Source organism: Hevea brasiliensis, chromosome 13 (genome assembly GCF_030052815.1).
Source record: "Hevea brasiliensis isolate MT/VB/25A 57/8 chromosome 13, ASM3005281v1, whole genome shotgun sequence".
Classification (NCBI taxonomy): Eukaryota; Viridiplantae; Streptophyta; class Magnoliopsida; order Malpighiales; family Euphorbiaceae; genus Hevea; species Hevea brasiliensis.
In genome coordinates this window covers 81,510,521-81,535,631 of record NC_079505.1, presented here as the reverse complement: position 1 = coordinate 81,535,631, position 25,111 = coordinate 81,510,521, and the positions used below count along the sequence as shown (strand labels likewise).

At 35.1% G+C, this 25,111-nt stretch overlaps 1 protein-coding gene and 2 pseudogenes across 4 annotated transcripts; 1 reads left to right on the top strand and 2 right to left on the bottom strand.

Annotated features, from left to right (window-relative positions):
* The first annotated feature begins 4,148 nt into the window (after positions 1 to 4,148).
* LOC110654341 (zinc finger protein BRUTUS-like At1g18910) lies at positions 4,149 to 25,106 on the top strand. Of its 4 annotated transcripts, XR_002494709.2 has the most exons (14): positions 4,149 to 4,721; positions 5,276 to 5,494; positions 7,521 to 7,715; positions 7,785 to 8,125; positions 8,296 to 8,530; positions 8,664 to 10,366; positions 10,530 to 10,748; positions 10,843 to 10,980; positions 11,840 to 12,074; positions 12,168 to 12,227; positions 19,019 to 19,090; positions 19,176 to 19,289; positions 22,035 to 22,145; positions 24,464 to 25,106. XR_002494709.2 is itself a non-coding variant. In XM_021810293.2 (13 exons), exons 1-12 carry the CDS (start codon positions 4,416 to 4,418, stop codon positions 19,275 to 19,277), a joined length of 3,825 nt encoding a protein of 1,274 aa, XP_021665985.2. In that variant the 5' UTR covers positions 4,149 to 4,415; the 3' UTR covers positions 19,278 to 19,289; positions 20,247 to 21,072. The 4 variants fall into 4 exon arrangements, 3 of the variants coding, with proteins under 3 accessions (XP_021665985.2, XP_021665984.2, XP_021665983.2); XM_021810293.2 differs by lacking the exons at positions 22,035 to 22,145; positions 24,464 to 25,106 and adding an exon at positions 20,247 to 21,072; XM_021810292.2 differs by lacking the exon at positions 22,035 to 22,145 and having other exon boundaries at positions 4,150 to 4,721.
* On the bottom strand, positions 19,730 to 20,723 carry LOC110654344 (LOB domain-containing protein 3-like; annotated as a pseudogene).
* On the bottom strand, positions 23,419 to 24,733 carry LOC110654342 (LOB domain-containing protein 27-like; annotated as a pseudogene).
* Positions 25,107 to 25,111: the final 5 nt, after the last annotated feature.

Below are 25,111 nucleotides of genomic sequence, written 5' to 3'. Positions count from 1 at the left end.
ATTATAAAAATATTAAAATAATAAAAATATTTTATTTTAATTATTTTTTTTAATATATAAAATAATACTTTTATTTAAAAAAATAATTTAAATTTTTTAAATTCGATGTCAAATAGACACTACATTCTTCACTTTAATTTTGTTCTATTCAAATAAGCTATCTTTTATAAATTATACTTCTTAAAAAATAAATTATTTAATTTATAGTAAATAATTTATTTTTTGAGAAGTGAAGGAAAAAAAATGACTTTTCATTATATGAGGGAGGAATGAACACTTACTCTCTATTAACTTTTTTTTTTTTCACTTCTTAAGAATTTGAACAAAACATAAATTTTTACATAATAATTGTACTTTGCTTACATTATTTTTTTATATCTTATATACAAATAATACAAGATTATTAAATTATTTTTATTATTTTCTTTTATCAAAATAAAATAAGATCGAATATTTGTTTTGTTTTTGAAGGAAAATATCAGTGAGGTTGTGAAATGATTTCAACCTTGCAACATGTAACACCCCAAAATTTTAAAATTTATGAGCATTTTTGGTATTTTAATTTTATTTAAATTTTAGGATTTTTTTTTGAGATTTTTCAGATTTTAAAAATCGGGTTCGATTTTCTGAAAATATAAACTTTGATGATTTTTAAAAATTAATTTAAAAACCACGTGGTAAAACTAAAAATATATTTGGAGTCTACGTATTTTTCTGAGTTTTATGAAATTTTTTCGGAATTTTTGGACCTCGTTTTCGGTCTCGAGGCAGAGTAAAAATTCAAAATTTTGTATTTCGAATCGAACCGGCAGAATCGAACCAGACCGGATCGGACCGGTCTTCTTCTCTTTTTCTCCTCCCTCCCGCGCGTGATGGCCCTCTCCCTTTTCTCTCTCGTTTCTCTCTCCTCCCCACCCCCAGCCACCACCACCACCCAAATCCGCCGATCCGCCACCGATTGGATCGGTCTTGTGTTGAAAATCATCTACTAGCTTTCCATAGACACCAAGAACGCCAAATCCATCGAGCGGTTTGTCCGATTTTTGCTCGGGAAGATTTTAGCCCATTTCGACTTTTGTGCTAGATTTTCGAAACCGTGAATCCCACGAGAAACCGAGGCTACCAGACGCTCCATTCGACGAGCACGACATAAATTTAATTTTTCCGACATTGTTTTTCTGGGTCCCACGAGCTTTTTTCGAGCATTTAATGAGCTTAGAAAATTCTGAAAATTTTATATAATAACACCCGTGTTATGGGCTTCGTGTAGTTATCCTCGATTCTCGGAAATTCGGCGATTGACCAATTTCGAAAAGTCTCGAATTGGACCGAGGTTTTGGCTAGCCCCATTGTCGACGGCGTTCAAGTCGGAATCGGCAAAGGTAAACCCGAACCTTACTTTTTCATAATTTTCTAGTGCTTAAATAGGATTAAAAATCCATAAATTATTCGTGGTAGCTTAGAAAATTACGATTCTTTTTGCTATAGCTTATTAATATTGCTAAGGACAGCTGTGCAAATTTTTATAATTTTTAGATCTTGTTTGGGCAGTTTTTGCAAAAATGATCATTAATAAGGACTAAATTGAAATTTTGCGTATTTTGATGGATGACGATTTGATGTGTGATATGATTGAACTGTGGATATATGGATTGTGAGTATAGAAGTGTGTTTTGAACCCTTTTGCAAGTTGGGTAGGTCCTAGGTATAGGGAGACTCGATTTTCGACTTAGGACGTAATTGATCTTTTCTTTGTTTGTATTGAGTCGATTGTATTAAATAATTGTAATATAATTGTCTATTCCTCCGCCCGCCTCGGTGACCACCACAAGTCTGTGAGTAAAATATTAATTTTAATTGTAATTTGATATTATTATATGTTTAGCATGCCCATGCATCACTTATATACATATATTTATGTAGTTAAACTCTAGGCACGATTTATGATGCATTGATAAATGTTTAAGTGCCATGATGTTGTTGGTAATTTGGAGCGCGTGCGTTGGCGTGCGTGTGATGTGGTGTGGACTATGGATAGGGCGGGTAGTCACGGCTTGAGTTCTTCACTGGAACCCGATCCTTCGAGGGTAGTCATGGCTTGAGTTCTTGGGACCCTCGATTTGGTTTATTAAAGTCCAGTTCTTCGGCACCAGTTGGATTTAAGAGAGCTGTATAGGGGATCAGCTCCCATATGTTATGATTGATGTTACGGGGTGCGTGAGTGCTCCAAATTACCTTTTTGATGTTATGATGTGAAAATGTTGTGGATGTTGCATTTCACTCTACAGGGTGCATTAGTTTTAGATAGTTATAGAGATTATGGTTAAAATTGATATTTTACTCTATGAGTCAAACGCTCACTCCTGTTCAAAAATTTTTACAGGCCACAGGAGGATATTTTATTCTGGGTTAACCTGCTTTTCTACTTCGCAGGTTGTTTATTAATATTTGTGTAATTTTAATTACTCCTAGAATTTCCGCATGTGTTAGCAGTAATTATTTGAATTTGGTCTGTAATATTATTATCATGTTGGACCTGTAAACTTAATATTTTAAGTCTGTTTTGATGGATTGGATGAGGGAGCTGAGCTCCCATTTATTATTATGTTGATGAGTATGTGGAGGGTGAGCTGAGCTCACCAATTGACTATATATTGTGTTTACAGGTCGGGTGAGTCGAAAACTCCCCGTTGGTAAGTCCATTTTATGGCCGGACTCTGTCCGTTTGTTTTCTTGATATTGGGCCCGGCCTTAGAATTGGGTAAATGAATACTACGCCTCGGGCTTTAGTCCGCCCATAGGTTAGTCGTGACACAACAAATTTTCTCTATTGCCAAATTTGTCTTCCAAGTGAAATGATATCAAGTCTTCCAAGTTCCATGTGAGCTTTTGAAATCGATAAGATCTTCTAAGTGAAATGATTTCAGTATTGGCGAGGTTGTGAAAATTTGTTCTCCGAGAGACAACCCATTTTATATTTTGTCATTTACTTTATTATTCTGATCATACGACCAGGTGACAATTCATACTAATTTCATGCTACTGTTTTAACAATTCATAAACATGAAAATCTATATTATTTTTATCAAATACAAATCCCTCATATGATTAAATAATTATAAATTTTATTAAAATATTGAAACGTAAATGCACAAAAAAAAATCCATCTATTATTGCAACAAAAATTTCTCTCCCGCACCTCCCTCTTTAAAATGTTACAATGAAATGATTTTCATAGTTTATTTTATAAAAAAAAAACAGAAAAAACAAATATACAGCTATATTTATAGTTTCACCTCGTTTGGTCGAGGGTAATTAGAATAAAAAAATTTTAAATTTTTAAACAGTATAAAAATTTAATTTATTTAATTACTAAAATTATTTAATTTGACAAGGGATTGATGAATCCACTTTCATGAGCCTAACCCGATTAACTTCCTGAGCATAAAATTCTTCTATTTCTTGAAGCAAACCATGTACCATCCAAAACAAATCAACAACTGATTTTGAATAAACCTTTTTTTAATTTTTCTATTTTTAGTTTCTTGATATAATAATATAGACGAAGGTCGTCACCGGTCAGGTTCACAAGAAATTTTTAGGGATTGAGGCCATAGCAGGGCACGTGGAGCCAGTGGCAGAACACGCGCCAGACCCTAGTTGAACACGTGCACGTGTCGCCACAAGAAGACCTTGCATAAAAAAGTTTGTGTGTATATTTTATGGTTTATACTTTATACAATTGACTTAAACCTCACGACCGTTGCGTCATGATGCAAGGTACGGAAGGCGTGATTCACCGCGCTCATTAAGATAATCGCCCTTATAATCCGGTTGAGGCCCCGGAAAAAAACTATATTATTTGCTAAACAAATCTAAATCCACACTCTTTTCTTGCGCGTTACTCGCACTTACCAGTCCTTTAGTAGAACTAGAAGAACCTCAGTTTGCACTTTCTGTTGGTAATGGAACATGGAAAATGAATAAATAAATTATTTTTTAAATAAATTATTTCATTAAGTAGACAAAAAAGAATTTGATTCCGCGCAGCGGCGGCCTACCGAGATGAGAATCTACGGGCTCATGGAATTAACAGCTGTAATCCGGCCCAATAAAATTGGGTACACCGGATAAAAATGGAGTCCCGCCATTTCGATATTAGGCGCACTTGGGAATAAATTGTCAACCCCTAAAAACAAACGCATCCCGCCATTGGACGTTTGGTATAACGTCTGTGTCACCCTCGGTGGCAGCAAATATACAATCCTTTCTTTTAAAATTTATACCTTCTCCGAGACACGCCCAAAATACACACTCGTCATTCAAAATCCATACATCTTTTTATATCCATCCCTTTCCCCCACTGCCAATTCTTCACCCTCTCTCGCCGTTCATGGTGTCTTCTTCTTATTTATATGGGTGGCGGAGACGACGCTCCAAAATGCCCGCCGGACAAGGACGATCAAGCCACAATGCAACCGTTTTTGCCGGTGGTGGAGGGGGAGTTGGAACCTTTATTCGATGTCCCCCTTTCCGATGCTCCTATACTCTTTCTTGTCTTTTTCCACAAGGCACTGCGCCACGAGCTCTCCGACCTCCACCGCTTGGCTGTTATTGCTTCGGAGAGTGTGTCTAGTAAACGCGATGTTATACTTGATCTCCGTCGGAGATTTGATTTCTTCAGACTTGCTCATAAATATCATTCTGCTGTGGAGGATGAGGTTAGCAAAGCTTTTTATTCCCTTTTTTTTAGTGCACAATCCCTTTTTTTTCCCGTGAAAATGAAGAAAGAAAGAAAAACAACTTCTGTTTTCCTTCTTAATTAACTAGAGAAAAATAATGAATTAGCGAAAGAAATTCAATTTTGGCTAAGCCAAATTGATATTTATGCTTAATTTAATTAAGTCATAATTTATTACCTATTCAGCAGCCATACAGAAAATTAACAAATATTTGATATTTCATATCGTTTTGAGCAATGACAATTATGTAATGATAAAATCTTACTCTAATTGTGCAAATTGATATGCATTAGTAAGAAATATTAACTTTCGACTTAATTTTGAAATTGGTTTCTTAATGTTTAGTGCATTAAATTTATTACTTGCGATACTAACTGACAGTTATACCAGAAAATAAAAACTTACACTTTCAAAAGATCGAGATAAGCTTGCTGTCTTCATGATAAATGGTATTAGCAAAATGAGATTTTTATTAAGTTTTTGGTGCTTGTGATGACTTTATAATACACTAATATATCATTTTCTTGTGGCAGGTTATCTTTCTAGCATTAGATGCCCACACAAAAAATATTGTACATAAATATGCTCTTGAACATAACTGTATAGATGACCTCTTCGACTCTGTTTACCATTGCTTGGATACATTGGTGGATGTAAATAAGGACAGTTCTGAGACTTTTCAAGAACTTATATCATGCATTGGCACCATGCACTCCTACATTTGTCAGCATATGCTGAAAGAAGAAGAGCAGGTAGATAGTCTTTACTTTCTGTTGACAATAGTTGTTGAATTACATTATTTCGTCTCTCAATTCTGCTTATAAATTCTGGTTAGACATTGAGGTTTCTTGTGAAATTTTGTTTCTCAATATGTTACAAACTAGTGATTTTCCTCTTGGTGGTACTTTACAGAACATGTGAAAAAAAGGTTGAACTCCAATATCTCAATAATTTTGTTATGGAAAGATACCGCAATTAGATTATATATTAAAGTAATATTAGATTCTAAACTCTAAAGCCATGTATAAATCAAGCTCTAATCACATGTTAGCAAAATTAGCATATCTAGTGCATGAATTTAGAACACCAAAAATTAATTTAAGCTGAAGTAATCATGCTTCTGCTTTGATGTTTGAAATGGTGTTTGTGTCTTGATGCAGTGTTTGTGTCTTGATCTATGGTATTACGTTACTGCAATCACAAACTCAAGAACAAATTATATTATGAAATTAGAAGACTAGATACTTTCAATGGGACTAGCTTAAAAAGTAGTGCTAGGATGGAGAGAGAACCTAGCCTATTTATAAAGAATCCAATGGAACTATTCATAAGAAGTCCTAATTGGATTAGGCTTACATTTTTACTGTCACATCATACTGTCTCCCCATAGATGTTTATAAGCGTGTAACACATTGGATCATAGTCATAGAAACTCAAATTTGGGCTTTGTTTGTTTCACAGAAAATAACTTGTATATGGAAAATAACTTGTATATGGTAAATATTTTCCAAGGAAAATGTTTTTGGAAAAAATATTTTTCATAAAATTATTTTTCATTATTTGGTTGTAATGTTAAACTAATGGTGTGTGTTGCTTCATGTATTTAGTGTTATCACATTTTAATAAAATTATCAAAGTCTAGAAAATATAAAATGACTTTCTCTTTTGAAAAGAGAAAACTATTTTCCTTAAAAATTACTTAATTTTTCCTTTGACTAGGAAAATATTTTCCGTTGACATATTTTCATGAGTGCACCAAAGGGCTTAAATGCTTGAAAATAAGAAAATTATTTCCCATGAACAAATGGAGCTTTGATTTCATCTATTCACCAGAATAGTCCACTATTAATGGTAGCTCATAAATATTTTATAAAAATTTCTAAGAATTTTGTTTCTCATTGTGTTACAAACAATTGGTTTTCCTCTTGCTGGTACTTTACGGATTATGTTGGGAAAACTTTCACATTGTTGTTGAGATTTAATCCATTACTCCATAGGACTGGCCTCCTTTATATATTGAAGGCTTTTTTTTGGCATTGTGGAAACTTTTTAAAGGGGAAGAGGTGTTAAAGTGTTTAAACGGTTGACATCTTGTACTATAAAACATGCACTCAACCAATGGACCACTGGTCTAATGGCTTTATACGTTAAAGATGAATTTATTGTTTTAGACTTAGTCCCTCATGAAAATTTCAAAAGTGGCCTTTTTGTCCTATATAATTTCATTATTTAATTCTATTCTTCTCTCTGCATGTGGATATCATTAAACTGGAACTACTGCAGGATACTGACTTCTTGCAAGCAAATTTAAAAAAAGAAAAGACAAGAAAAGAAAAAATGGCTGTAAGTTTTGACATTGCATCAGAATCAAGTAATCTTAATGGACACTGCCTGCGAAGGCTCATTGTATGCTAGAAGCTACAAATCATCGATAGCCTTCAAGAATCATTCTTTGCCAACCCAACCAGGCCTCCCATTTTTTATAATGAATATTTGGTTACTATTATTATCATTAAAATGGAATATTTGACCACATTTGCAATTAGTAATCATTAAGTGTATTGATAGTTTGTCATTTTGCCGTGCATATGTTGATAAGAGGGCATTTACCAAGATCTAAAATGAGTTGTAGGAAATGGGTACAAAAATCATATATCCTTTAACAATATTTCAAGCACTACAGTCTCATTATTAATGATTCCAACATCTTTTTTTTTAAATTATTTTTTTGTGCTAAATATGCAATTATGAGGAGGTGCATACATGCATGGGGTGCAGGTTTTTCCATTGCTTCTGGAGCATTTCTCTTCAAAAGAACAGGCTTCACTTGTGTGGGAGTTCTTTTGCAGCATTCCTGTAATCCTGCTGAAGGAATTGTTGCCATGGATGATCTCCTTTCTCAGTCCAGAAAAACAAGTGGATGTGACACATTGTATTAGAGAAATTGTACCCCAGGAAAAATCATTGCAGGAGGTATATCCTGAGCTAAATTCTAATTTAGTAACCTTTCTAATTGGTGATCACATTACAGTGTTGCTGCAGGTGGTAATTTCTTGGCTTTGTAGGAATGATCGATCCTCGTTTGGGGCTTTCACCAAAATTAGAAAAGAAGCTCTTGATGGATGTATGGAAAGTATACTGAAATTGCACTGTTCTGAGAATCCATTGAGAGAACCTAGGCAATTAAGGAAGATGGGTTGTGTCCCAACTTCTATTGGAAACAATATGGTTGAATATCTCCATCTATGGCATTGTGCCATCCAGAAAGATTTGAAAGAAATACTGGAAGAGGCATATCAAAGAAGAAACACAAGAAGACTCCTAAATATAGATTCACTATTAGCCCAGCTGAAATTTCTTGTTGATGTCATAATTTTCTACAGGTAATTGGTCTGACTGCTGAAGCTTATGTAATTGACAAAACTGCAATAATAAACTTCCAAGTATAATGTGTTGCTGATTTTGTTTCCCATGACATTTTATCCATTGTGTTATGAATCTTTTCCTTTTCATCAATTTTTGCATTTCTAATTGAATTTTTTGTGGTAAACAGCAATGCATTGAAGAAATTCTTTTACCCTGTGTTGAATAAAGTTTCCGACAATCACTTGTCTATAAGCTCCAGTGACCAGTTCTCCATTGAAAGTCATATAGGAAGTTTACATCAGTTGCTACAGTATGATACTAAAAATGGTTTAGGTTTGTCCCAGTTTGTAGAGAAGCTTTGCCAGGAACTAGAGTCCTTTGTGATGGATATTGGCAAACAATTTTACTTTCAAGAAATAGAGGTACTATATTGTTGTTTATTGATTTTTTATTTTTCTGACAAATCTCTTCACAGTGCTACTTAGTATCGGCGAGCAACCAACTATTACAAAATGTTCACAACATTTTCATTTGACAAGTTTCAGTTTTTCCCAGGTATTTCCCCTTATTAGCAAGAACTGCAGTGATGATACACAACGGGAGCTTTTGTACACAAGCCTTTGTCTGATGCCACTAGGACTGCTAAAGTGTGTGATTCCTTGGTACGCAGCACATTTGTCCGAGAGTGAATCCAGGTCCTTTCTTCATGGCATAAACCAGCTGGGAGATAATTTTGCCGATAAATCTTTTGTATCCGTCTTACTTGAGTGGTTCCACATTGGTTATTCAGGTAAACCTTCTGGAAATTTTGGAAAGAACTTGCAGAAAATATCCAAGAGTACATGCTCATTTCTGCCTGAGCAAATCAAGGAAACTATTGGATGTTCCTCCTTTTACTCAAACAAACAACCTTGTGGAGAATCTAAACCTAGTATAACAGAACCGGTCACTGCTAACAAGGGCAAGACCCTTGTTTCATACTCTTCTTCGGAATCCCACAAAGCTGAAGCATATGAGATGCCCTATGCAAGTGAAATAAATCTGCATGTATTTTTTCCTGGAACAAAAAGATTGTTGCGCTCTTTTCCTAAATTACCTGGTGGAGAGAGTTCTGCAATTTCCATTACAGAGGAACCAAAACCAATGGACCTCATCTTTTTCTTCCACAAGGCTCTCAAGAAAGACTTTGAATACCTGGTTTCTGGTTCAGCTCAATTGGTTGAAAACATCATGTTTCTTAAGGAGTTCAGTCAGCACTTCCATCTTTTGTGGCTCCGTTATCAATTTCATAGTGGTACAGAGGATGAAATTGCCTTTCCTGCTCTGGAAGCAAAGGGAAAAGTCCAAAACATAAGCTACTCCTACACTATTGACCACAAGCTTGAAGTTAAACATTTCCATGAGATTTCCCTCATTTTAGACAAGATGTCTAAATTGCATATTTCGGTTTCTAGTGCTGATTCCTGCCTGCAGGACCGAAGAATGGTGAAATACAATCAGCTATGTATGAAACTTCATCATATGTGCAAATCAATGCATAAATTACTTTCAGACCATATTCATCATGAAGAAATTGAACTTTGGCCCTCATTTAGAGAATGCTTTTCTATCCAGGAGCAAGAAAAGATCATAGGACTCATGCTAGGGAAAGCAAAAGCAGAAACATTGCAAGATATAATACCCTGGCTGATTGGCTCCTTAACACCAGAGGAACAGCTTGTCTTCATGTCCTTATTGCGCAGGGTGACAAAGAACACAATGTTTGATGAATGGTTAGGAGAATGGTGGGAAGGGCATGATACTGCCCATGTGGCACCGGAGTCAAACACTTTGTGGACTGCTGATCCACTGGAGATAATCTCAAGATATCTATCTACCGATGCTCTTGAAGAACAAGGTGACATCCTTTGTGACAAGGGCATCAAGTTAGATTGTTTTGGTGCTAATATTGACATGCTGGGAAAATGCAATTTGGATGATAATGCAAAGGTTTCTAAGGGAAACCAAAATAATGAAGGTTCAAAATCCGAAAAACTTGTTAGTGAAATTGAAAACAAGACATGCAATGAGGTTGCTGGTGTGACAATTAAGGTAGATAAACCAGGTCAACCTTTTCAATCAAATCCAAAGTCTGGACATCATGAGCACCTTTTGACCACAAGTCAAGATGATCTGGAGGCTGCAATAAGAAGGGTGTCTCGTGACTCTTCCTTAGATCCTGAAAAGAAATCATATATAATCCAGAACCTGCTCATGAGGTTGATATTAGCATTTCTCCTTAATTAACCATATAAAATTTGATTCTGACCATTGCATACACTCACACATGAAGAAACCATATAATCATGCTCTTTTCTTTAGCAATGCTAATATGTTTGATATGCACTAATAGAACTGAAAAGTGGAATCCATGCTTTTCAGTCGTTGGATTGTTCAACAACGTATATCTCACCCACAAGCAATCATTTCAAGTAATGGAGAAGAATTTCCAGGGCAGCATCCGTCTTACCGTGATGCTCTCAAAGTAACCATGGGTTGCAAACACTACAAAAGGAACTGTAAACTTGTCACTTCCTGTTGCAATAAGCTCTATACATGCATACGTTGCCATGATGAGGTGGCTGACCATTCAACAGATAGGTAGGAACGAGTTTCTACCCATGCTTTTTCAAAGTTTTTGCTCTCTCTTCCGATTTTTTTTTTTCTCCCGTTGCTTCTATCAATCACTTTGCAGGAGAACTATTACAAAGATGATGTGCATGAAATGCTTGGCTATTCAGCCAATTGGACAGACATGCTCGACTGTCTCTTGTGACAATTTACCAATGGCAAGATATTATTGCAAGATCTGCAAATTGTTCGATGATGAAAGGTAATCCGGACTGACCTACTTTTCTTAACTGTTTCCATAAAGTATGTGCTAACTGCTATATACCACATCGATCATATGGAGACTTGTGGTTGGATAAACCCTTGGAGCCTCTTCCCACTAATGATTCGCTTTTAGGAGTTCCCACAGTTTGTTAGCAGTTTCTTTTTTCTCTTCTTTTGGACAGGTTTCTGGTGCTAAAGATAAAATAAAATAATTTATAAGCTAAAGTAACTTAAAATTAAATAAAGGGGAGACATTTTATAATTTCGTTACTAAAATTTCAAATTTATTTGATGTTTGAGCATTTTGTGTCATTCTTGTTCAATGTTTTTCATGTCAAAAACTATCATAAAAATCAGGTTATGAAAAATATCATCACTTAATTACAGCAATATGCAATTAATTTGCTACTTATTGCCCTATTTAAAATTTTCAAAATCTCACTTTGTGATGTGACCATGGTTGAGCAGCTGCAATTCACAGCCCATCTCAATGATATTACATTGATTGTCATAATTTTAGATTTTTCAAACGATTATGATTAATTGCATGTTGCCGTAATTCATAATAGATTATAACAAAGACTTCACATCCACAAAATGCATAGCTGATCAAAGTTTGTTGAGCATTGAGATTGGACAGTAAGTAGACATTTCATCTTCTTACTTAGCCAATCTATAGCTTATCCACCAACCACCAAGATGGTTGTATGTCCTCCAAGGCCCCAAGAGTTTCTCTTTTATTTTTATTCATTTCTTCTTTTGATAAATTTTAACAACACTTCAACTCCTCTATATTTAATAGTGGACTTGTTAAGTCTAGATTGGTTTAGGATTTTGACGTAAAACATCTATAACAGGGAAATCTACCACTGCCCTTTCTGTAACCTCTGCCGAGTAGGGAAGGGATTGGGCATTGACTACTTCCATTGCATGAATTGCAATGCCTGCATGTCACAGTCTCTTTTAGCACACATATGCAGGGAGAAATGTTTGGAAGAAAACTGTCCAATTTGCCATGATTACATTTTCACATCCAGCACTCCAGTAAAAGCACTTCCTTGTGGTCACTTGATGCACTCAACATGTTTTCAGGTATTCAACTTCGATTACTGTCCATTTTTTTTTCTTCATATGTCTCATATGTTTAGACAGTTTTAATGTTGCTTGTGATGCTTCTGCTGCCAGGATTACACATGTACTCAATATACATGTCCAATCTGTAGCAAGTCACTCGGAGACATGCAGGTCTGTTATCATGCATTTTCCTTCTTGTTTCCTCTGAGCAGTTCAGTAATTATATTTTGTTATGATCAAAGTTTACTTTCATCCTGCAATCCCTGAATCTAAAATTAGTTTTTCCACGTGTTTAACTTCTATCCTCTCTCTCTCTCTCTCTCCCCCTTCTCTCTATTGATGGAATTCTCATTTCTGTCCTGACTGATTAAGGTAATGTTAAATATGAAGTGGAAGGAATTGATCTGCTGAATCTTAAAAGTTCATGATTCTTCACTATAAGTTTTGCTGGGTTTAAAGTTCTGAACTCTGAAGTATGTCTGGACCAGTTACGAGTAATCGAAATTTTCTATAACCAATCATTTGTTGGTCATCCTTTCTCTGTCAATGTCATGATAAAACAAGGTCCATGTCATTCAGCCAAGGAAATTCAGATTTAGGAATTATTTTGATGTAGTTTTTAATTTTAAAATTAAGATCTTTATTTCAGATTTCTAGTGCAATTTCTATTAGGAAGTTTAGGAATTCTATTATTATTTAGGAATATTTGAAGAGTTCTATTGGGTTTAGCATATTTCTAGTTAGTATTGGTTTAATGTTTTCCTATTTTGGGATTACTAATCCTATAAATACCTATGTAATTTAGGTATTTTTGTAGAGATTATTATTGATATGGACAATTGGAAGTTAATCGAAAATTTGAGAGTTTTATTTCCCCTTTAGCCTACTTTGTGGTTCTACGTTAATTTGATGCTGTGCTTTGTGAGAAAATAGAACAGAAGAAGAATATTGAGAAGGATTGAAGAGCTTTATTATTCTCTCAAGTCAATGGTATCAATTTATAATCTATACAGGACAACTAAATAGGAAATACAATCCTAATTAAATACGTAATTATAGTCACAATTCTAGCACCTAAATATATTTACATAGTCACTACAGATACACGTATCCTAGCTATTTATGGTACATATCTTAACACTCCCCCTCAAGCTGGAGCGTACAAATCATATGCTCCAAGCTTATTGCAAATATATTCAATCCGAGAGCCTGTGAGAGATTTTGTCAGGATATCTTCTAATTGGTCATTTGAGCTAACAAAGCTAGTGGCAATATACCCAGATTCAATCTTTTGTCTGATGAAATGACAATCCACCTCTATATTTTCGTTCTCTCATGAAACACTGGATTAGAGGTAATGTAAAGTGCAGCTTGATTGTCACAGATTAGCTGCATTTGTTTAAGTTCCCCATACTTCAACTCTTGGAGAAGTTGTTTCAACCATATAAGTTCACAAGTTGCTAAAGCTATAGCTCGATATTCTGCTTCTGCACTTGACCTAGCAACCACATCTTGCTTCTTACTTTTCCAAGAAATCAAATTACCTCCAATCATAATGCAATATTCTGAAGTAGATCGTCTATTTGAAGGAGAACCTGCCCAACCTGCATCTGAGTAACCAATAATCTGTGAATGACCCCTGTCTTCATATAATAGGCCTTGTCTTGGGAGCTCCTTTAATATATCTGAGTATCCGAATAACTGCATCCCAATGACTACTACATGGTGCTTGAAGGAATTGACTAATCACACTTATAGCAAATGAGACGTCTGGGCGTGTGATTGTAAGATAATTGAGTTTTTCAACCAATCTCCGGTATCTACTAGGATCCTCCAATGGCTCTCCCTGTTCAGGAACAAGTTTGACATTTGGATCCAAAGGAGTATCTGCGTATTTATAGTCTAACATGCTCGTCTCTAGCAGTATATGCAAAGCATATTTCCTTTGAGAAATAGCGATACCTATCTTGGAGTGTGCCACTTCAATCCCCAAGAAATACTTCAGCTTCCCAAGATCCTTAATCTGAAAATGACTGGACAAGTGTTGTTTGAGTTTTGAGATCTCAACATGACCATTTCCTGTAATAACAATGTCATTAACATAAACAACGAGATAAATGCACTTATCATGGCCATTATGGTGGAAAAATACTGAATGGTCAGCTTCACTCCGAGACATTCTAAATTGTTGGACTACAGTACTGAACCGTCCAAACCATGCTCTCAAAGATTGTTTCAAGCCATATAAAGAATACCATAGGCGACACACCAAACCAGACTCCTCCTGAGCAACAAACTCTGGTGGTTGCTCCATATAAACTTCCTCAGCTAGCTTGCCATGTAAAAAGGCATTTTTGATATCCAGTTGATGAAGTGGCCAATGATGGATGGCAGCTAAGGAAATAAGAAGGCGAACCAAGGCAATCTTAGCCATGGGAGAGAAGGTATCATTGTAATCGAGGTCAAAGATCTGAGTATAGTCCTTTACAACAAGGCGAGCTTTAAGTCTATCAATTTGGCCATCAGGCCCCACCTTGACTGCATAAACCCATCGACAGCTAACAGTAGATTTGCCTTTCGGTATTGGCATCAAATCCCAAGTGCCATTGTTATGGAGAGCAGTCATCTCTTCAACCGTTGCATTATACTATCCTAGATGTTCTAAAGCTTCTCTAATAGTCTTAGGTACAGATACATTAGACAAAGTGGTGACAAAGGCACAGTAGAAAGGAGACAAACGATGATAACTCATAAAATTATAAATAGGATGAGGATTTCAAGACGAACGAATACCTTTTCGGATGGCAATGGGAGGAGTAGCATCGTCTGTTGAAGGCTAGACCGGAAAAGGTGAAGATGAAGGAGGGCGAGAGTCACCAGGAGCCAATGTTGTGCTTGTATCAAGCAAAGGAGTATCAATGGTGTTAGTGGGAGGATGAGAATGACGTGAGTAGACGTGTAGAGGTGGTGGACTGATTGGTGGTGGAGGAAGCGTAGGAACTGGTAAGGCTGTGGGAATAAAAACCTTGGATGTGGTGTTGGAGAAAAAATAAGGAGATGTTTCAAAGAAGGTTGTATCAGCTGATACAAAGTATTTATTTGTAAGTGGATTGTAGCATTTGTAACCTTTTTGAAGTCTAGAATATCCCAAAAAGACAAATTTTATTGATTTGGGCTGAAGTTTGTCTTTGCCAAGAGTGTGATCATGAACAAAACAAATACAATCAAATACACGTGGGGACAACTGATGGGCATCTTGGTAGAGAAACAAAATGGAATGAGGACTCTGATTCTGCAAAACAGAAGAAGACATTCGATTAATTAAGTAACAAGCAGTAAGAATAGCATCTTCCCAAAAACGAAGAGGAACATTATGGTGAATGATTAAAGTGCGGGCAGTCTCAACTAGATGACGATTCTTTCGTTCGGCAACCCTATTTTGTTGAGGGGGTATAAGCACATGAAGTTTGGCGAGTAATACATTGAGAAGATAAGAAATGAGTAAAGGGAATAGACAAATATTCTTTTGTATTGTCACTACAAAGTATTTTAATAGAAATACCAAATTGATTACGTATTTTAGTAGAGAATTTTTGAAATATAGAGAATAATTCAGAACAAGTTTTCATTAAAAATAACCAAGTGCGACGAGAATAATCATCAACAAAAGTAACAAAATAATAAAATCCCAAAGTTGTACTAATACGACTTGGATCCCAAATGTCTGAATGGACAATTTCAAACATGGACTTAGCCCTATTATTGACTCGCTTAGGAAAGAAAACACGATTTTGTTTCCGAAGTTGACAGGACTCGCATTCAAAAGAAGATAAACTAGAAAGACTCGGAACTAATTTTTGCAATTTGGCAAGACTCAGATGACCCAGACGATTGTGAAGAAGATCAACGGAAGTGGTAGAGGTAAGAGCAACTGGAGAATTTGAAGTAGAAAGATGGTACAACCCTTATGACTCATATCCTACTCCAATCATTTTCCCCGTACTCTGTTCCTACACAACAACAGAGTCAGTTATAAAGGTGGGATAAATTTTGACAACCGTCCCTAAACTTATCTAGTATAACATTATAGTCCTTCAACTTAAAAATGCAACATAAAACCCCTTCAACTTTCAAATTTTGCACAGTAAAAATTTTGCACAGTAAAATCCTTCTAACCTCTAATTGTCGGTTTTTCAGTTAGACGCTGACCTGAAGAGTTCGAGCGTGGAGCTTAATCAATATTTCTCTTTTCTCTCTCAAGTTATGTGTAAATTGAATTCTTTTTCTCACTGTAAACAGAATGATTTTTCAGGTGCAGAGAGAATAATTTACAATTTGAATAAGAGAGGAGAGAGAAATATTGACTAAGAGCCATGTTGGGGCTGTTCACATCAGTTTTCAATTAAAAATCAGTAATTGAAAGTTAAAAGGATTTTACTGTACAAAATTTAAAAGTTTAGAGCGTTTTATGTTACGTTTTAAAGTTTAAAGAGTGTAGTGTTATAACCATATAAGTTCAGGGATAGTTATTGAAATTTATCCTATAAAGATGACAGAACAATTGAGATTTTTAGTCAATTTACTAATAGAGATTAAATTATATGAGCATTCTGGAGTGAACAAAATTGTGGTTAAAGAAATAGATGAAAAGATTTTTACTTCTCTTATGCCCTTAACTAAAGTTTGTGAACCATTAGCTAAAGTAACTTTAGACAAAACCGGAGGAGAAACTAGAGATGAGAAAAGACTTTTGTTACCAGATATATGATAAGAAGCACCAGAGTCTAAGATCCATGGACCAGTGAGCGAAGACCTTGTTAGACAAGCAAAGAAATTACCAGAATGAGCACTACTAGAAGATTGTTGTTTGGTTGTTTGATATTGCAAATACTCCTTGTAATCAGCTCCAGTTAATATAATAGAATCTGACACTTGATCCTTTCCATAAGATAATGGGAGAATACCATTTTCACCGGATTGAGCCATATGAGCAGTTGATCGGCCCATATTATTTGACTGAATGGGGCGTGGTGGTTGACCATGAAGGGCCCAACAAGTGTCTCGAGTGTGATTACTCTTATCACAATAAGTGCAATGGAGCCTTTTACCCTTGCCTCTCTTATAAGTACCCTATATTGGTTGGTTTCCACTTTGTGCATCTAAAACTGAAGATTCAATTCCGGAGAAATTATTCTTATTGAGTGAAATGCGTAGAAGCCTGGCAGACACATCCTCTAGAGTGGGAACAACCGGACTAGTTAATATCTGGTCTCTAACAGAATCAAGGTCAGGTCTTAGTCCAATCAATGCCAAAACCATGAAGAACCTGTCCCGCTGTTGCTCAGAAATATTATCAGTACATGGCAATGATAGAATTAAATTCATTTTTCAGTGATTCTACCTGTCCCAAATAACTAGACATATCTTGTTGATTTTGCTGCAGATGAACCATATCTGATACTACCTTATAAATATGTTGCACATCATTTCTATATAAGTTTTTCGTCTTAGTCCAGACTTTGCAACAGGTTTTACAAGACTGAAAAATATTAAGTAATTTTGGGTCTAGAGAATGCCACAAGAGACTACATAATTGAGCATCAATCTTAGTCCAATTAGCTCTATTTGTTAAAGCTATATCTATGGCATTTTTAACCAAGTGGTCATCATAACCCTGCCCCATAAACCATAATTCCACTGATGCAGCCCAAGACATATAATTTTGACTTTCTACTAATTTAACAGTAGTAATAGCTAGTGAATTACCAATGGAAGAAAATATGGATTTGAAAATCTCAGAACCTGTGTTGGAGGCTGTATTGGAGGACTCCTTAATCTCAGACATGTTGGCAAGAGAAGCACACTGAAATATTGCTCAGAAATATGTCAGAAAAGCCTACTGCATGAAGAGGTAGTGACAAAAAGGTGAGAAATAGGTGATGGGACCAGCGTTGTTGAGGTCGCCTAAGGCCGGTGAGTTGATGGGAAGAAGCGCCGACGAGAGACGGTCGTTAGAGAGGGCTCACGCACTGGTGCGTGTGACGGCGGGCTGACGGTTCGTGATGGCGCTTGTACCAGAGTTTTTTGCCGGCGGTCAGTCGAGAGGCCGATACTGGGCTACGTAATCCACTAAGCTAGGCTATGACAGCCGCGGACTCCCAGAAAGTGATCGGAAAAAGAGGGAAAGTTCCTCCCTATGAGGACTTCGTTTCATATTTCAAATCAGGCCCACCGGGGGCTCTGATACCATGTGAGAAAATAGAACAGAAGAAGAATATTGAGAATGATTGAAGAGCTTGATTATTCCCTCAAGTCAATGGTGTCAATTTATAATCTGTACAGGATAACTAAATAGGAAATACAATCCTAATTAAATACGTAATTATAGTCATGATTCTAGCACTTAAATATATTCACACAATTACTACAGATACACATATCCTAGTTATTTATGGCACATATCTTAACACGCTCATCAAAAGCTGTTAAGTTTAGAAGATAATTTGATAAACCAATCTGATTCTAACATAGTTATTTTCATATTCGGTTGATGCATGGAATTTCTATATCCTATGATTGTGAGCTAGAAGGATCGAAGCTCATAACCATTTCCATTGATGTTTAATTTCTGTCAGCTGACAATTAGGCGGAAATTTTAGAAGCCTCTATTACATCTCAATTCTTTATCAACTTCAATTTCAGAAATTTTGTTCATTTTCACCAAGATATTCAGTTCTGTGTGGATATAAGTCAGAGGCCAGTTAGAGCACTAAGGAACATTTATTTTCTTGCAGTGACTTGGATTTATCTCAACTTTTCACCTGCCATTTCTTTAAGTCATATGAATTGCCAAGCGTTTAAAGCCTTTTCTTTGGCTGTTTTAAGTTTTATTCACCAGCTATTATGATTTGATTTCTTTGCTATTGTTGAAAACTTTTAAGTTACATAAGAATGCCTTTCAGGTGTATTTTAAGATGTTGGATACATTGTTGGCGGAAGAGAAAATGCCAGATGAATATTCTGGCAGAACTCAGGTTCTTGATGCTCTTTTCCTTATTTTTCTTGCATGATCTTATTAATTTTTATGTTTACTTCTATTAACTATGAATGCGATTGCAGGTCATATTATGTAATGACTGTGAGAAGAAAGGTGCAGCTCCTTTCCATTGGCGCTATCACAAATGCCAGTACTGTGGCTCGTACAACACGAGGCTTCTATGATGCTTGCTCAATGTGAGTCGTTAACTTTTCTTCAGTTACTACATCTAGAAATATGAGCTTGTATAATCACTGTTTTATCACTAGCATCGAAAGAGATCACTTGAATCCAATTCTTCTGAATAATTCGGTTGTAGTTCCTTGTACTCAAGGTCTTGTTTCTTATCCACGATGTATTAATTTGAAATTCAGATACTCGTTTCTTGATCATAAACTGAAAAATTAATTCTCAAATCAATTAAAGAAATTTAGATTCTCTACAAGAGGGATTTAACTTTACTGGAAAAAAAGGAAGGAAAATAGAAGATCAAAATTGTAGAAGGTACTCTATAATGTGGTTTGAAGGGAAGGGGGAAAAAATAGAAGTATTGAAATCACAGTACTTTTCTCCAGCTCACTGATGAATTTTATCGAAGGAAAAACATGGACATTATCATTTCTGTGCAGTTCATTCATCACTTGACACTCTTCAGTTCATTATCAGCAACATAATGGATTGTATTGTTTCCTTCAGTGATTCTTCTGAGCTGAAATATAAATTTACATCATCAAGTTGGAAACCAATAAGAAGTTGAGCAATAAATATAATTTAAAGCATTTTATAATTGTTTCTGCCTTCAACTCCATGCTAATACCATATCTAAAGCTTAGACAGATGTGTAGCTATTGAAAAAAGGGCCAAATGAGATTCTACAACTTCAGTTTTTAGAGAACATATTAATGAATGATTAAGCAGAAGCAAAGTAATAGATTGTATCTTGCCTCATAGGCATCTTTAGATTCTGCGTCTTGTTGGATAGCTAGTGACTGTGAGGCAACCAACTGAGACTGAATTGCCATGGAATTGGCATTATCGTTATTATTAGTTGTAGCATAGAGTTGCTGAACCCATAAAGAATTCCCTAAATAATACTTACTTAGAGCTATAACTGGCGTTGCTGCTATTCGAGTTGGAATGTTGCCATGAAACAGGGAAAGCTGTTACAGCATTGTAAGTGGAGGGGGGTGTGACTGAAAAGCGGAAGAGAATTACTAGGAATCATTGCCTATGTGTAATGAGTTGTGCGTGAACAGCATGGAGCTTTCTTGAGCCTGTCTAATCTGGTAATGGAGCTGAAAGATGATGCCCTGACAGCCATGAACAGAAATCCATCTCGAATACTGGCTTGGTAAATAATAGAACGCATTGCTTCTGCATGTTGAGAGGCTTCAAGATTTTCAAGTAACTTGGTAATCTTTCTTAAGCCAAATAATTTATGGGCATTCTGAAACAACTGAGGTTGGCCATGAGGGAAGTAAGTTGCCAAAAGACATTCTGAGGAGCACTTTCTCCTTTGATATTTGCAAGAAGCACAGGCTGGTATGGTGCCACCCTCAAGGTTCATATTTCTAGCATCAAAATTTTGGAAAACAGTGTGTGCTACAGTTTCTACAAGGATCGAGGACAAGATAATAAAAATGGCTAAATATATAGCAGAGACAGAGGGAGAGAAGATTGATATGCTTGTTGGTGTTGAAACAGAAATTGTGACATTTTTTATGCTGATGAGGTCTTATATGAGCAGATTTACTAAATGTGAAGAGACTGAGTAAGAGAGAAGATTGAATATCGAAGAGAGAGCGAATTTGGTGGAGTTTTGCTGTTTCTTTTAAGGATTATATTATGACCATTACGGACAAATGTTGATAGTGTAGCAGAGTCCTATTTTTTGGAGCCATCTATGGTCAATCAATGCTTCATACTGACCCATCTCTTGTTAAAATTTGGCTTTTAATCTTTTATTTTTTCTTTCCAAGCCATGTCTGTCGCACCTCTCCAATCTCATTGAATTCTATTACTATTTGACGTAGCATGAAGCTCAAATAGAAACACACTTTATGCACAAGAGTGAAAATAAAAAGAGAAATCTCTGCTGAATTTTTATTAATAATAATCTGTTTCTCAAATTACATGTAAATAAGGGTATTTGTAGATATTAATCTCCTAAACTTAATAAGAATGTAAAATTACTAAATAGGAATTTTAGATAAACTAAAATATAATGAGAAGATATAAACTAAATAGGAAAACTAAATCCTAAATAAACTAGGAAAACATTAATAAGTCCTAAAATAGAAACACACTTCATGAACAAGAGTGAAAATAAAGAGAGAAACCTCTGCTTAATTTTTATTAATAATAATCTGTCTCTCAAATTACATGTAAATAAGGGTATTTATAGATATTAATCTCCTAAACTTAATAGGAATGTAAAACTACTAAATAGGAATTTTAGATAAATTAAAATACAATAAGAAGATATAAACTAAATAGGAAAATTAAATCCTAAATAAAGTAGGAAAACATTAATAAGTCCTAAATAGAGTAAAAGACTTCCTCATTCATTTTAATATAATCTCTATAACTGCTAAAAGTCTTCTCAAGATATCTTAGATAAATTAAAACCATTGGAAATTAAAATTAGTTAAAAAAATGTTTTACCTTGTTGTCCAAGCCCTGCATAACTATTAGTCCAAATTGTTAATGCATAGATGAACATATCCAAAAATTAAACCTTAAAGCCCAAGCCATAGACCTCAATATCATAAGAACAGGTTGCATATTTTAATTCCAAAATATTATCTATTAAATGATTCTCATTATCGACAGAATGCGAATGCTTTTCTAATTCCAATTTGAATTTTAAATAAGAAACCAGAGAGTTGTTGAGTGAAATTTCATATCATAGATGACCTTTTTGACTCAGTTATTCAATTCAGGGACTTGTATCATGCATTGCATTGCAGTTTGGCATCAGGCACTCCTACATTTGTCACCATATGCTGATAGACATTTGAAACCATTCCATACTAAATATTCGTTAAAAAAAAGTGAGTTTTGATTATGATTTTATCAAGGTGTTTTTATTTTTATATTTATATTTTAACTCATTGTTACTTATTGCAATTGTTATTAAAAGATTTATGTTTAATTGTTTTATTATTTTGTATTACTTAAAATTAGACGTATGAATTGAGGGTAAATATCATCTTGAGAATCTTAATAGCTTACTCTTTTATATCAACTTAATATATTTAGAAATATTATTCTTAAAGTGTTTGCTCATATTTTTATTTACATTATGTTGTGCTGTAATTATGCTATTTTAAAATTTTTAATTGTACATATTTAAATTAATTTTTGTAGTATAATTATTTTGAATTAATCGAGAAATATGTTCTAACATAGAAGGCAAACCTGTTGAATATATACAAAGAAATCACTCTTAGCTTGCAAATCAATTGGTTAATGCGGTTTCAATAGAGCTAAATAAAAAAATTGAGTTTCAATAGAGCCAAATAAAAAAATTGAGTTTCAATAGAGCCAAATAATATATATATATATCATGAACAAGGGAAAAAGAAAATCTTAGATAAATGGACTTTGAAGAGTAAGTTGGTTTAGACTGGGTCACGATTTGAGTTAGGCTTGGAGTCGGTCTGGTCAAATTCGAGATTAAAATTGATTAATGGTTTACGAGTTGGAATCATATTAGAACTGTCTTGGGGGATAGTCAGTCTTGGTCCCTCCCCTCCTTGAATTGGACTGGATTATAACTGCTGGTTCGACCAAACGGTCTCTGTTCGAACCTAGGGAAGGAAAAAAAGTTCTTAAAAAGAATCGTATCAAAATAAAAATCCTTTTCGAATTGGAATCAAAATCTGGTCAAATTTGAGACCAAAATCAGTTAATGGTGTTCAAAATTGATCATTGGTTCATGGGTTAAAACCATCTTGGGAGATAGTTAATCCCGATTCCTCCCTAACAGGAATAGGAATTGTAGGAAATTGGCTCTTATGGTCCAGTCCAATTCAAGTCATAAAACCGAACCAGATTTGCCCGTGGCCTGAACTAATTTGGTTTTTCACCTCCATAATATATATCGTTTCACAAAATTGATCAACCTCCAGGTGTCCTAGAACAATTACAGTTATTGAAAACAAGAAAAGTGAGTAACTGATTCTAGAAATTCAGGGTTTTACAGAATGGTTAAGCGTTAAAATGAAAAAGAAGAAAAGAAAAATAGAAGTTCAAAATTATAGAATGTACTCTATGATGTTGAATTGAGGATAAGGGGAAAAAAAAAGAAGAAGAAGAAGAATGGAAATGACAGTGGTTTAGTTTGTCCAGCTCGCTGATCAATTGACACTGGTAAGACTGAAGCATGCAGCAGCACTCTTCAATTCATTCTCAGCAACTTGCTCAATGGATTGTATGGTGTCCTTCAATGATTCTTCCGAGCTGAAATATTTAAACCATCAAGATTGAAACCAACAGAAGTTAAACTATAAATATAAGTTATAGCATTATTTAATCATTGTTTCTTCCTTGTAACTTCATGTTAATAACAAAATCCAAAGTTTACACAGATGTAACTATCGAGGACAAAAATAGCCATAATTTTCTTGTCAAATAATCAAATATCTATGTCATGATAGTTTAAAGAACAAATTAATGAATAATTACCTTGACTCATAAGCCTCTTTGGAATCAATGTAGGATTGCCTGTCATCTATAGTATCAAAAAATGGATGAATTTCATCGTAATCTTGAACAACTTCTTGTTGAATAGCTAAGGGTTGTGAGGCAACCAACTGAGACTGAATTGCCATAGGATTGGTATTATTATTATTATTATTATTGGTAGTAGCATAGGTATGTTGAACCCACCAAGAATTGCCTAGATGATCCTTGGAATCTAAGTAACCACAACTATAACCAGCGTTGTTGCTATTAGAGTAGGAGTGCTGCTGTGTAACAGGCGAAGTAGTTACAGCATTATAAGGCTGAGGAGTGGTAGGGTGACCAAAGATTGAAAGGGCATTACTAGGAGTAGCCATCCCTAATTCTAACTGTGAAGGGGCATCATCAGTTAAAGAAGAAATCTGATGCTGTTGATATTGCTTGTACATGTCAAGTTGTGAATGAACAGCATGGAGCTCTTCTTCAGCTTGCCTAATTTGGTAATGAAGCTGACAGATGATGCCCCAGCAGCCATGAACTGGAAACTTGTCACGAATATTTGATTGATAGATAATAGAACGCATTGCTTCTTCCTTTTGACGAGGTTCAAGATTTTTTAGTATTTTAAGAATGTTGCTTACACCAAATAATTTATGAGCATTTTGAAACAACTTTGGTTGGTCAGGAAGGAAGTAAGGTGCTAAAGGACACTTAGAGGAGCACTTTCTCCTTCGATATTTGCAAGCAGCACAGGCTTGGCTGGTGCCACCCTTAAGGGTCATATTTCCAGCAGCATCAAAATCTTGGAAAACAATGTGTGTTCAATTCTGCAAGGACAAACCAAGAAGAAGAAAATGGTGGTGGTGATAATGATATAGCAAGGAAAGAGATGGGAAAAAAATGGCAATGAGAGAAAGAGAAGGTTGATGATTTTGAAACAGAAATGGGTAAACATTTTAGATGCTGAATAGGTCTGATATGAGCGGATTTGCTGGATGTGAAGAGACTGATTAAAAGGGGAAGATTCAATATTGAAGAGAGAGAGCGAATTTGGTGGGGTTGGATGCTGTTTCTTTCAAGGCTTATATTATGGTCATTGGGGACAAATGTCGATAGTCTAGCAGATTCCTATTTTATGGGCCATATATGGTCAATCATTTGCTTTACACTTCTTTCTTACTTTAAACGTGGCATCCACAGGTTTAGGAGCCAGATGAGATCTCCTATGTCTTATTCACCTTGTTATCAAGTGTAAGTTATGCATGTCCAGATACTCTTTAATTTTAATTACATACAACAAAGATGAGATCAAAAAGCGATTTTCTTAACCCAG